Here is a 12,942-nt window from a genome sequence, read left to right on the forward strand (position 1 = left end):
TCATGATGATTATTTGCTAGCAGAGACAATACAGAATCCTCATGTCTTGCATAATAATAATAATAATAATAATAATAATAATAATAATAATAATAATAATAATAATATAGTTATGAGAAGTCTGTCTAAGTGTTGAAGACACAAGTGTTGTTTCTGGACTCGGCCCCAGTTTGGTGGTATGCAGCTAGGAGGGGGTGGGCCGACAGTTGCTGCATATGGAGGGCACACTGACAGCAATATCAAGGACAGAGGCCACTGGCATAAAGCTTTTGTCACCCTCAAATCCCACTTCTGCTCTCGGTGCCACTAATGTGGTGTAGGGCAGCGGTGAAAACAACTTTAGCATATTTATTTAAGGGGTGTACTAAAATGCATTTTGGGATTCGATGGACTATGCTTTACAGTTTGGGAACACCTGGAGTAAAATATAATTGTATATAAAGTAGTATAGCTTCACCTCAACTGGTGATATTAGTAAAATAACATCAGCGGTCTAGAGTTCAAGTAGCATATAGATAAACTGAGATCTTCTCCCATTGCTGTTGTTGACGCATTCGCCTGATAGATGAATGGATTAAGGGTCACAATTCATTAGCGCAAAAGAATGAGAAATAAAAAATGAAAATAACCCATAATTTCACTAATGATTACTAAACACGTGTAATGAATGTCATTCAGAGAGACATATCACATATGATTGACCCAACCCCCACCTCTTCCTCGCCCCCCTTCATATAACTCAAATGTGAGCTATTAAGCATTTCATAACACACGCAGGTTGAAGTGAACTCCACAAAGCTGATAAATTTAGGTAGCTATTTAAAATGGGGACGCTGCTCATGCAAGCAAGTTGAGATCAGTTTCTTACACTGGCCACATTAAAACAGCAGGTGCTAAATCATGAGCACCATTAATCAAAGTCTTGAACGGTCCATGCGAAGACTTTTTTCGAGCCTAATTTTCACCCTCACACCTCAAATGTTGATGTAGAACAGAGGGGATTGAAACCCAATACGTGCACCGCACTGACAAGAACCTTTTCACAGGGAAAGGTAAGCTGAACAAACCCTCACTCTACATTAATATAGTAGCATTTTATACTGTACAGATAATACAACACTGTGCTGTGTAGAATATAATATTTGCACTATAATACTGTCAGTGGTTTGACTGTTATTGTTTTAGCAATGTAAACTGTTTGTTGATTTACATCAATATCCAGTATTTAATCATCCAAATGCTACTGTCATAGCAAAAATTTTTCTTTTTGTAATTTCTTACCTAAATTAATGGCTTGAGCTAAACATTTCCATTTCTATGACTGTTTGTGCTCACCAGTGTGGAACTGGAGATAACTAAAGCAATGGCTTTGTCAGGTTTCCAAAATATTTTAACCATACTTTGTGTTTCTTGTGTCATAAATGAAGTTGTGGGACCTGATTTGTCAGTGAGTTATGGTTAAAGTCAAGCAACAGAGTGAGATCCACGATTGCCCTAAGTGGAAATGGGGCAGAAATTATACTATATTACACTGTAAGAGTACACAGTAGTTTGCTGTTAATATGGCATCTGCATTTTTTTTTGCATTTTTTTTTTGCAGTTTAGCAGTATTTGCAAAGAACAATGCATCACTTTACCAGTGCATTATTGTCATTTCTAGAGGCTGTTCCACTCTGGTTATAATACAATAAATGACATGAATTAAAATGCAATCTAACAAATCTCCACGCAACTGCACCACAAGTTTTTATGCTCCATAGGAAAACAACTTAATCTAAAATCAACAACTTGAAAATGGTAGGCAAAATACATAAAGTGATGAGGTGAGATGTGCAGCTCTTTTTTTTTTTCATAAAACATTACAACATGCTGCTCTTATTTGTACAATCATTTACTAAAATAAACGTGGCACAACCACAACATCACTCTCACACAAAATCCATTTTAAACACGAGAATTTGTGTGATGTATATTGCTCGTATTTAACACAAACTGGTACACAGCATGCTGTCGTGACATGTTTATGTTTTAGGTACCATGCGGCCGTACTGGTGACCTTCTGACACTCACTGCTGAGCCCTCTGCAGCTTCTAAGTGGGAACAGGAGAAGTCAGAGAGCCTGAACACCTGCTGTGAAGCAGTCACCAGCCAGACACCGCACTTTTCTAGGTTAAGTTCCCTATCCTTCAAAGGTTTCATGGTTCAAAGGTTAAAAGGTCACCTTTGGATTTGCAAGTGTTGTATGGAAGTTAGTTTAGAGGATGTTATGGATTAGAGAGTTACCCTAAACCAGTGATATTGACAATTTACTTAAAGAGGAAAAGTGATCACTCTGACAGTGTCATTGCCGGTGAATAGGTTGGATGAGTGTGTTTACCAGTATCTAAATAACTAAATATAACTCCCAGATCTCAGGTGAATGATAGACTTCCCTTTACATATAGATTATAGCAGGTAAAGGTCATACTGGGTTTATTATCAAAATATGGCCTACCTTAATTTAGCAGTTAAGAAAAAACTTGTAAGGGTTTCCTTCCTCATTATAGTGACATCACTTACATGCATCCTCTCTCTTCTACACTTTATTCAAGACTCTGAGTATCACAGTTCTTTATGTAACTCATTGTTCAGTACAAGTCACTAAGTGACTTCTTAATTGGTTTGCTGGCCCTCTTGAAATCTAAAGAAACAACAGCAGTGGTACATCACTTTTATTTACAAAGTCTTACTGGGTAAATTACATTTGCTTCATTTCTCCCATCTTTGTTTTGTATTTTATGTGAATTTGTAATGGTGTACTTTCTTGGCCAGGTCTCCCACAAAAGAGATTTGACTCCCAAAGGAGGAAAAGAAAAGAAAAGAAAAGAAAAGAAAAGAAAAGAAAAGAAAAGAAAAGAAAAGAAAAGAAAAGAAAAGAAAAGAAAAAATATCACAATTGGGAAGGTGACATATTTTTGTAAAAATGAAAAAAAGTTGATCACAAAACATATTTTAAAAAACAAACTTTGCAACATGTATCACCAACTTCCAATTAAAGTGCTTTATTATAAAGGCATAACAACAGAAAACAAGCTATTCGGTTATTTCTACTAATGTTATCAATAAAACCGAGGTTGAAAAATGGTAATTTTTATGTATAATTTTTTTTTATGTATTGTTATGTATATTCAGTAATGTATTGTAATAACATTATTAACATCAAAGGTATTTTTTATACTTGTTTTAGTATTTACTAGGTTAAAAAAATGTTGGCAGTAGTTATATTCTGACATACTATTTTTTATTAGTAGACATTATGAAGTGGCACTAATTTTCTTTACAAAATGTTTTTGATTGTAAGATTATATGTCAGTAGAGAGAAAACAATACAAAACAAATCCCACTTTAATAGGACTATCTCTGCTGTCTCTCAATACGTGCATTTATTACTTTGTCCCACTTTGTTCTCTTCAGGATCAAAATCTGTTCACTCCCCTGAAGTGGCATTTTTGCCTGATATGAGTCAAAAGAGAAAAAGTTGTCCATTTCTGTGATCTCTTTGTGTCTGTCAGAAAATGTTTCATCCTTCATCTGACACAACCAGTTACATGCCTGTGAACGAGGATAAAAGAAGACAAAGCTGTTTTTAACATTTCATTTGTTTTTAACAGTGATTCTTTTGGATAAGTCATTACGTGCCAGCACTTTAAGTTACCAAGTGGAAAAAAAAAGTGCAATTTGTTGTATTCAAGTTGCAGAGATATCCAAAATATGAACAAATAATGATGTTTTTAGTATGCTGGGGTTCCCAAAACTCAGACACCCCTTCATGTTTGTGTAGATTAAAACACACGTAAAAATAAATGAAATATAAAAATGCATCTCTCAACTTGTATTTCCAGTTCTCTAATTCCATCTTAATCATTGTTTAGATTAAATAACTAAGAGATGTTTGCTCCGTATCATCTGGTGGTCCTGAGTGTTTAGGAGTACTCTAGCCTAAAAACAGCAATGCAAGAGTCAGAGCTGTCGTGAATTATGCCAGCAATGGCAGACATGTACGGTTGCTCCCTTCTGGCAATGGCTATTCGGTTTCACTCATGCTGCCAGACTGCTGGGCTACCAGCAAAGGTCGGCACCTTGTTAGGACCTGGTGGGACAACTTATAGCCCTATTGTTGTGCTCCTTTTCATGAATAATGACACAAACCTGCGGCTGAAAAAACTTTTGAAGAGCAGTGTCTATAATAAAAATCATAATGAATTGTTATAAGTAGCAGCATACGATGGACAATCTTGGTTTATGTCTCTTAATGTAATGATGTGATAACTGTTATTGACTACTTCATTAAATGCAGTGTTGTCAAAACGTATTTGTCACCCTTGCATGTTTCAGATCATCACACATTTAATATCAGACAAAGAATGCAATTTTGAAATTACGATTTCATTTATTAAAGTAAAAAAGCAATATGTGACGAGGCAATTAGCCCCTAAACCTAATAACTGGTATAATAAGCCTACAATCAGTTTAACTGTATGTTAAATGTATTTAACTATACATTTAACAATTAAAGCATTAGAGTATCTTTAATTAGAGGACAGCAGATATATACTCACCAGTCATTTAATTAGGTACACCTTGGATGAAGTCTTCTGGTCAAAGATTCAACATGGTGCTTTAAACATTCTGCAGATATTTTGTTCCATATTGACCTGATTGCATCACACTACCACCACATCCAACAGCTGCTTTACTGGATTGAGATCTGGTGACTTTGAACTCATTCTTATGTTTAGCAAACCAAGTTTAGATGATCTGAGCTTTATAACATGACATGTTATCCTGCTGAAAGCAGCCATCAGAAGATGGGTACCTGTGGATGGACATGGTCAGCAACACTATCAAACGAGGTGATTTTTTTTTCAGTCTTGTGTTTCCCAGTTTTGGTGATGCAGTGTAACTTGTAGCCTCAGCATGTGGCGTGTTCATCTGCTTCAGGGCTTGAAGTCTTCTGTCTTCAGAAATGCTTTTCTACATACCTTGGTTGTAATGAGTTGTTCAAAGGCTCTCAAATCACCTTTCTTCCCCATTCTGATGTTTGTTTTGAACTTCAGCAGGTCATCTTGACCACGTTTGCATACCTAAATGCATTGAGCTGCTACTGATTAGATATTTGTGTTAAGGAGCAGAAGAACAGGTGTACCTAATAAAATGTGTATATTTTAAATCAGATGGTTGTAAAGAAAAAATGAGGAGAAGAATATGAAATAGTAAATAAAGATTCAGGGCAATCACAGTTCTCAGAAATTCTCAAAACCTTCTGTTAAAAAACTCATTTTGAAAACTTTGAAGTCATTTTCACTCAAGACAGAAACAAGAATGAATGAACAAACTTTACAAACCTGATACTGTGTTAGTTTTTACTTCACCAACCCAAATAATTAGTGCAGCAAGAGTGCTGACAGGGACTAGAAAGAGAGAGCAGATTTCTCCTGTTTTGGCTTCCCTTCATTGGCTTCCTGTTAAATCCAGAATTGAATTCAAAATCCTGCTCCTCACATACAAGGTCTCAAATAATCAGGCCCATCTTATCTTAATGAGCTTGTAGTACCATATCACCCTATTAGAGCACTTCGCTCTCGCTCTGCAGAACTACTTGTTGTTCCTAGAGTATTTAAAAGTAGAATGGGAGGGAGAGCCTTCAGTTTTCAGGCCCCTCTTCTGTGGAACCAGCTTCCAGTTTGGATTCGGGAGACAGACACTATCTCTACTTTTAAGATTAGGCTTAAAACTTTCCTTTTTGCTAAAGCATATAGTTAGGGCTGGACCAGGTGACCCTGAATCCTCCCTTAGTTATGCTGCAATAGACGTAGGCTGCCGGGGATTCCCATGATGCATTGAGTTTTTTCTTTCCAGTCACCTTTCTCACTCAGTATGTGTTATTAGACCTCTCTGCATTGAATCATATGTGTTATTAACCTTTGTCTCTCTTCCACAGCATGTCTTTCATCCTGTTTTCCTTCTCTTACCCCAACCGGTCACAGCAGATGGCCGCCCCTCCCTGAGCCTGGTTCTGCCGGAGGTTTCTTCCTGATAAAAGGGAGTTTTTCCTTCCCACTGTCGTCAAAGTGCTTCCTCATAGGGGGTCATATGATTGTTGGGTTTTTCTCTGTACCTATGAAGCGCCTTGAGGTGACTTTTGTTGTGATTTGGCGCTATATAAATAAAATAGAATTGAATTGAAAATAAAATTAACACTTTCTATGACATTTTGGATTTTAAAAATATCAAAAATTAAACAGAGCAACTATAGCAGCACGACAGATGCTTTCCCCCCATGTTAGCAAAACAGTTGCCACAGTGTCGTTCCTCTTTCTTTATCAGCAGCTTCCCTCTAGTGGTGCACTATCTGAACTGACACACTACACTACTGACTGGTAAACAAAAGTCTGGTTACCCTTAGGCAAATCACACTTTGTTTATTTCTGAAAAAAGAAAACATGATTAAAAAAATTTATCTTCTCATGTTAAAGCTTTGTACTGCCTTTTGTCCTATAAACTTAATATTAAAGGTCAGGCATTGTGTGTGTAACATGACAGGGGTCTGTAAGTCTTACTTACCCTATTAGCACTCAAGATATGTGGGAAAAGTCACTGAAACCAAAGAGACTCACCTAAGTAACTTAAAAACAACTAACAAAGTAAATATTAGGATTACATGGGGTCATGAAAATACTCCAAGAAAAAAAAAAACAATAAAAGAAGAAAACTTATAATAAGGCAAATTTAAAAAAAAAAGCTCCTACAAACTAACATGATCAAGATAATATTTCAAATCCACCATGATGTACTTGTAGAAAACAATCACATACAGCAATCTTGAACAGTTAGAAGGCTGAAATTCATAAATTGGTTCATGGCCTGACGTCTCACCATACTTTACTTTTTTATTTTTTGCTTGTTTTTTTTTTCATCCCTTTGCTCTCCAGAGTCAGAACTATATTAGCAAAAATTAGTTATAAAGTCACTTGCCTTTCCTCCCGGGTGGAGTTTAGTTCATTTTAATAAGATAAACAAACTTCCATTTGTTACTGTGATTTATTTTAATTTTACCCTGATTTTTGACTTTTAGTATTTCTTTTTTTGTTAACTTATTATTAAAAACAGACTTTTAGTCTCAGACTTTTTAAATAAAGCTTATGAGAATAATATTAATAATAATAACAAATTTATTTTTTTTTTTTTTAAATCACCAGGAGGGTGCATTTGGTGAACTGATGACTTTTCTGTTTCTTTTTTAATATAGGAAATGAATTGAGCCTCTGAAATGCCTCTGTACCAGTTGGTAACTACAGCTGAGAGGATAATTCAACTACCAGGTTAAAAAGTGCAATTAAATCTCTTCCTGGTATGTGGAGGGACTTTATTAGGCTATTTTCATTGGATTTGGTACTTTCTGCATAGTTATGCAGAATGTATCACGTGATGAAATCCACGACAGACGCGGGCAACTATTATGACAGTATTAATACTCTCCATGGTGCTGAAAAACCGAGGTCTGTTTGTGTTTTCTATTGATTGCCCCACTTTGAATGCGTCTTTAAGTCGAGCACTTATTAAATGCATATATACACAAACGCTGCCTTGAAGTCTTTCGACACAAATCACCTCTGATCACTGACGTCCGACACCAAAGCAGCAGCCCTCCAGGACGCAGCTGCAGCCGTATCAGCCTGTGTCAGGGCTTTCCACTGTAGTGCTGCATTCTGATGTAGCCCAGCGGATACACAAACGACACGCTCAGACCTCGCGTTCAGTCGCTGTTTTTAATGTCTACGAAGCATCATGACACTTGCTAAGCAGTGGCTGACCGGATTCGCGCTCCTGTGCATTTATGTTGCAGCTGAATCGAAAAAGAATTTCAAATGCCCTTCAGGATGCTCCTGCACAAAGGAGACCATCATCTGCGTCGGCACTTCACAGATCCCCCACACTATACCGAAAGAGATCAACTCCCTGTAAGTACATTTCTTTGGCTATGAAGAGGGTTATTAAAATCCGTCAGTGAGTCACAAGATAATATTAATACCGCATTCAGAAGAATAATTGACTGCCTGTAGTGGGATTTCGTGCCTGACGTGTCTGGTACAGACTGTTAACATGTCCCTAATGTGTTTCACTCAACAGGAGCATGGTTAATGGATCAATTGCGGAAATTACAGAGGGGATGTTTTCACTTATGCCTTCTCTTCAGCTGCTGTAAGTACCCACTGATTACTTGGTGATTATTGACGTCTTAGAGCAGTCACACCCAAACAAATAAGACACACGGATTTATTATTGGTTAAGTTGTTTTTGGTTGCTTTATACTGGAAACCAGACAACTAAAAGTTGTTTTTTAAAGGAAAGTTTTAATATTTTAAGCTGTAGAGCTTTTTTTGTTGTTGTTTTTTACCTTTACAGGCTTCTTAATGCAAATTCTTTGACTGCAATCAAAGATGATGCTTTCTCTGGTCTGCCTCATCTAGAATATTTGTGAGTATTATTAAACAAATTCTTTCTTAATCTAAAAAAATCTCAGTCACCAACAACTTTTAAACTTATCCCAATACCCAATGCCCACACCAGTGGAGCAGAAAATCAAAAATAATAAACAGTGCACATGTGCTTTTCAGACATGACAAAATATATTTATCTGTCTCTCGTCATTGACAAATCTGTTCTGTTACTATTCATGGAACAGGTTCATTGAAGGGAACAAGATAGAAACCATCACCAAAAATGCCTTTCGTGGTCTACGAGGGTTGACTTATCTGTAAGTTTTGCTGTCATCTTCTCTCCTAATCATGACAGCCGCAACGGCAACATTTCACAGTTAAAGTGAAAAAAACAAAACAAAATTGTGTTGTTTTTTTTTCCTTCTCATTCTTTGTGTTTCTGGTTTAGCTCCCTTGCAAATAACAAGATAAGGTTTCTGCCGAGGGATCTCTTTTTTGACTTGGATTCCTTGCTGGAAATGTGAGTAAGCAGTTGTTGTGTCAGCAGTGTGTATGTGGGTGTGTTTAAGAGAGAGAGAAAGAGAGAGTGTGTGTGTGTGTGTGTGTGTGTTTAGAGTGTGTGTGTGTGGTGTGTGTGTGTGTGTGTGTGTGTGTGTGTGTGTGCTGTGTGTGTGTTTTTCTAACTGAAGCTGACTCAGACTGCACTTGGCAGTGTTCAGCATTAAATCCTCTGAGTGGTATGATATCTATCTATCTATCTATCTATCTATCTATCTATCTATCTATCTGTTTTCCAGTCATTTTTCTCTCTTGTCTTAATCCTTTGTTGTTGATCATTCCCTCTGTGATGCATCAGAGATCTGCGAGGCAACTCTTTCCAGTGTGGCTGTGAGAACAAGTGGCTGATGACATGGCTGAAAAACACGAATGCCACAGCATCAGATGTCTTCTGCGCAGGCCCCAGTGACATGAAGAGCAAGCGGCTCAATGACCTTCCTATTCCACCGGGCGAATGTATTTCCACAGGTGAAATAACAAGGGCATGATGAAAGGCATTTCTGTCATTCTAAAATCAATAAAAATGTTGAATAATTAATCATTTGCTCTCAAAAAGAAACAGATTCAAGGTTTGCTAACATGTTTCCTCCTGAAAACATAGACATATCCACACATGCTGCACTAACCTTTGCAAACACCACACACACACACACACACACACACACACACACACACACACACACACACACACAACACAATACGTTTATATTTGCAGATATATAAGAATGAAACTGAGAGCCAAATGCCTGTTCCAAATCTCACAACAATCCATGCAGCAGTTGCTGAAATATTTTGTGCAAAACCTTATGGTCACTGCAAATGACTGTTAAAAAACATACAATCTCAAAAATAAAATATTACTAAGCTGAAAGCCAAATTTAATAGCCCTGAGTACATGAATGAGGCTTCTCAAAGCACTGAAATGTAACTGAAGCTGTGAGTATGTAAATTTTGGTGTTTTCACTTAATCAGCAAACCAGCAGTTTCTGTTTTTGTCCGCATCTCACAGACTTTGTGCGTCATCAGTCCATCCCCATTCAGTCAATATCAGCGGACATCTTCTCCTTCAAAGACGACATCTTTGTAGCGATGGCCGCCCCAAACTCCAACAGCTGCATAGTCATGGAGTGGGATCACATTGAACTGAACTTCAGAAAATTTGATAATATAACAGGTTTGATAACATCCATGAAGCTGGTAATGTTATTTTTTTTTCAGTGTCAGTAGATTTCATGAAAAGACCAAAATAGATCAATGAATGGTCCTGCATACATTTTAACTGCACATCCAAATCATGGATATAGACTAACTGACATCCTCCAGGTCTGAAAAATGAAGTAAGAGTTGATAATCAAATGGCCAACTGAGACTTGATCTGACAATTTGAGACAGTTGCCATATATTTAAAATACCCAACTTTACAGAAGAACATTTAAAGAATATTTTTGTGCAAAATACTTTTTTGGTATATAAAAGTAATAACCCCAGCAGCTGTAGTCTCTGTTACATGTGGGTAATCAGATACAGTTCTTCCACCAACTCTGTGTGAAGCTTTTAACCGTGCACCCCGCTGATCCTCACTGAACACTTTATTGCAGTAAGACAGGAAATGTCTGATCAAACATCATCTCCCAGCAACCTCCTGCATAAAAAGAAAGAAGGTAACCAGGGGAGCCACTGCTTAGGTTCATCTTCCAACTCACCTGACAGCGACGCCTGCTATATGCTAAAGTTAGCTGATAACTAAACACTAGTTGTATAAAAAAGTGAGGCCAGAATCCCTAAAGTCCATTACATTCATCAACAGCTGAAAGAAACAAAAATCCAACTTTGTCATATGTCTTGTCTTGGTCTGAACTTTGGTCTTTTCATGCTTGACCATAATGATTTCAATACTGTCATCATAGAAGTCATAGAATTCACAGATAGAATTCACAGATCCTTCAGAGTATGTTAATTTTCAACTAATACTTTCATTTTCTGTGTTGTATTATTAATGACCAACTTTTCTTCACAGGGAAGTCTGTTGTTGGATGCAAGTCGGTTCTAATTGAAGACCATGTCCTAATAATAGTCACCCAGCTCTTTGGGGGTTCCCACATTTACAAGTTTGATGGTCAACAAAACAAATTCATCAACTTTCAAACTATTGAGGTGTTCAACATCTCGAAGCCAAATGATATTGAAGTCTTTCAGATGGAAGGTCACTGGTACTTTGTGATTGTGGACAGCTCCAAGGCAGGCATGTCTACTCTCTACAAGTGGACTGACCAACCAGAACGCAATGAAACTGGTTTCTACTCCTACCAGTTTCTCCATGAATGGTTTCGTGATACAGATGCTGAGTATGTTGAGGTGGACGGTAAGTCCTACCTGATCTTAGCCAGTCGCTCTCAGTCACCAATCATCTACCTGTGGAACAGGAGTACCTTAAAGTTTATACTTCATAGTGAAATCACAAACGTTGATGATGTAGTGGCTGTCAAAGCTTTCCGGGTGGAGGGTGACTTGTATCTGGCCATGGCTTGCTACATCGGTGACTCCAAAGTCCTCAAGTGGACCAACAAGCAGTTCATTGACGTGCTGCCTCTTCCCTCTCGAGGGGCGATGATCCTCCAGCCGTTCACCTTCGCAGACAGGCACTATCTTGCTCTTGGCAGCGATTACTCTTTCACACAGATCTACCTCTGGGATACAGAGTCAAAAACATTTCACAAGTTCAAGGACATTTACGTGCAGTCACCCCGGTCATTTACTGTGGTGACCACTGACCGAAGGAGTTTTATTTTCTCCTCCAGCTTCAAGGGGAAATCGATGGTCTTTGAGCATATATTTGTAGATTTAAGCTTATAATAACTACAAAAGCAGTACTGATCAAAATATACAGTGCTTAAAAAAAATTATGAGACCATTGTAAATGCTGGCGGATTAACCTTGCAGAAACATTTAAAAATGACTTGGCAATTACCAGTACTGATAATTTAGGACAGCTGTGGGATGAACCTCATGGTGGTGGTCAAATAAATTTGTTAAGTACTGCATGTTGGTTAGTCGCTTCATAATGAGTGTATGCTGTCAAAGAAGTGTCAAATGCTGTGTATTGTACTTATGCAACTAGACTTATCGTTCTTGGTTTGAAACTAAATTTAATCAAGTTTTCTGCAAATAATGTGATATGGATTCAGAAAATTATGAAGGCTAGGTTAATGTTACACCAAAGTAACTAAAGGCTGACAGAAATATAATATGACAATGCAACTGCATTAAGAAAATGTTATGGCAATACCAATGCATCCTTAAAAAGGCTTGGCTTTTATCATAATTCTGTCAAGCCAACAAGCCAGACACTGTCCACACTAGCCAAAGATATCACAGACTATTACCCTCCTGCGCTACACAGGAAGTTAGTGAGAAGCGTGACCATTTACACCCTACAGCTGATGGTGTAGCTGTGCAAGCAAAACAAACTTTGTATGTCACGTCAAAATGAACACTGGCAAAAGCAAATCATGTTGTATGGTGTTGTATACTCTGTTTAATTTGCCATGTCTGAAGGAAAAAATGACCACCGTTATCGACATTGGTATTGCACAGATGTCACGGTTTTTGTAGTTTCAAAAAAATTACAAAAACTGTGACATGTAGCCCTCAAAATTTTGGTATTTGAAAAAAGTGTGCATTTTTGAGGGTTTACGCTTGGAAGTAAAATGCTGAATGTTAGTCAGAAAGTCATGGGGAGTAAAAAAATGGACACTTTCTCTGAGAAGCCATCAAAAATTTTGAAGCCATTTCATTGCAGTAAGTGTTATGACTGCAAAGATAAAAGTGCATGATGCACAGTTTTCTTCCTTACCTGAAAACAGAATATCCATCCATCCATCTTCTTCCGCTTTATCCGGGGCCG

General features: G+C 37.5%; 1 protein-coding gene across 1 annotated transcript; it reads left to right on the top strand.

Annotated features, from left to right (window-relative positions):
- Window positions 1-7,563: 7,563 nt before the first annotated feature.
- On the top strand, window positions 7,564-12,942 carry LOC102313821 (leucine-rich repeat LGI family member 2). Its single transcript, XM_042228521.1, has 8 exons — window positions 7,564-8,000; window positions 8,170-8,241; window positions 8,446-8,517; window positions 8,726-8,797; window positions 8,929-9,000; window positions 9,337-9,506; window positions 10,048-10,212; window positions 11,056-12,942. The coding sequence occupies exons 1-8, from the start codon at window positions 7,828-7,830 to the stop codon at window positions 11,889-11,891; spliced, it is 1,632 nt and encodes a 543-aa protein (XP_042084455.1). The 5' UTR covers window positions 7,564-7,827; the 3' UTR covers window positions 11,892-12,942.

The sequence above is a fragment of the Haplochromis burtoni genome, unplaced genomic scaffold (genome assembly GCF_018398535.1).
Source record: "Haplochromis burtoni strain Fernald_Lab_line unplaced genomic scaffold, NCSU_Asbu1 Contig_328, whole genome shotgun sequence".
In the NCBI taxonomy this organism is placed as follows: domain Eukaryota; kingdom Metazoa; phylum Chordata; class Actinopteri; order Cichliformes; family Cichlidae; genus Haplochromis; species Haplochromis burtoni.

What these genes read in the sequence shown, in the direction of transcription:
- LOC102313821 (XM_042228521.1), top strand. Translation starts at nt 7,828, where the DNA reads ATGACACTTGCTAAGCAGTGGCTGACCGGATTCGCGCTCCTGTGCATT. An exon ending in TTGGATTCCTTGCTGGAAAT is followed by an intron (nt 9,001 to 9,336) that starts GTGAGTAAGCAG and finishes GTGATGCATCAG; the next exon opens with AGATCTGCGAGGCAACTCTT. An exon ending in AAAATTTGATAATATAACAG is followed by an intron (nt 10,213 to 11,055) that starts GTTTGATAACAT and finishes TTTTCTTCACAG; the next exon opens with GGAAGTCTGTTGTTGGATGC.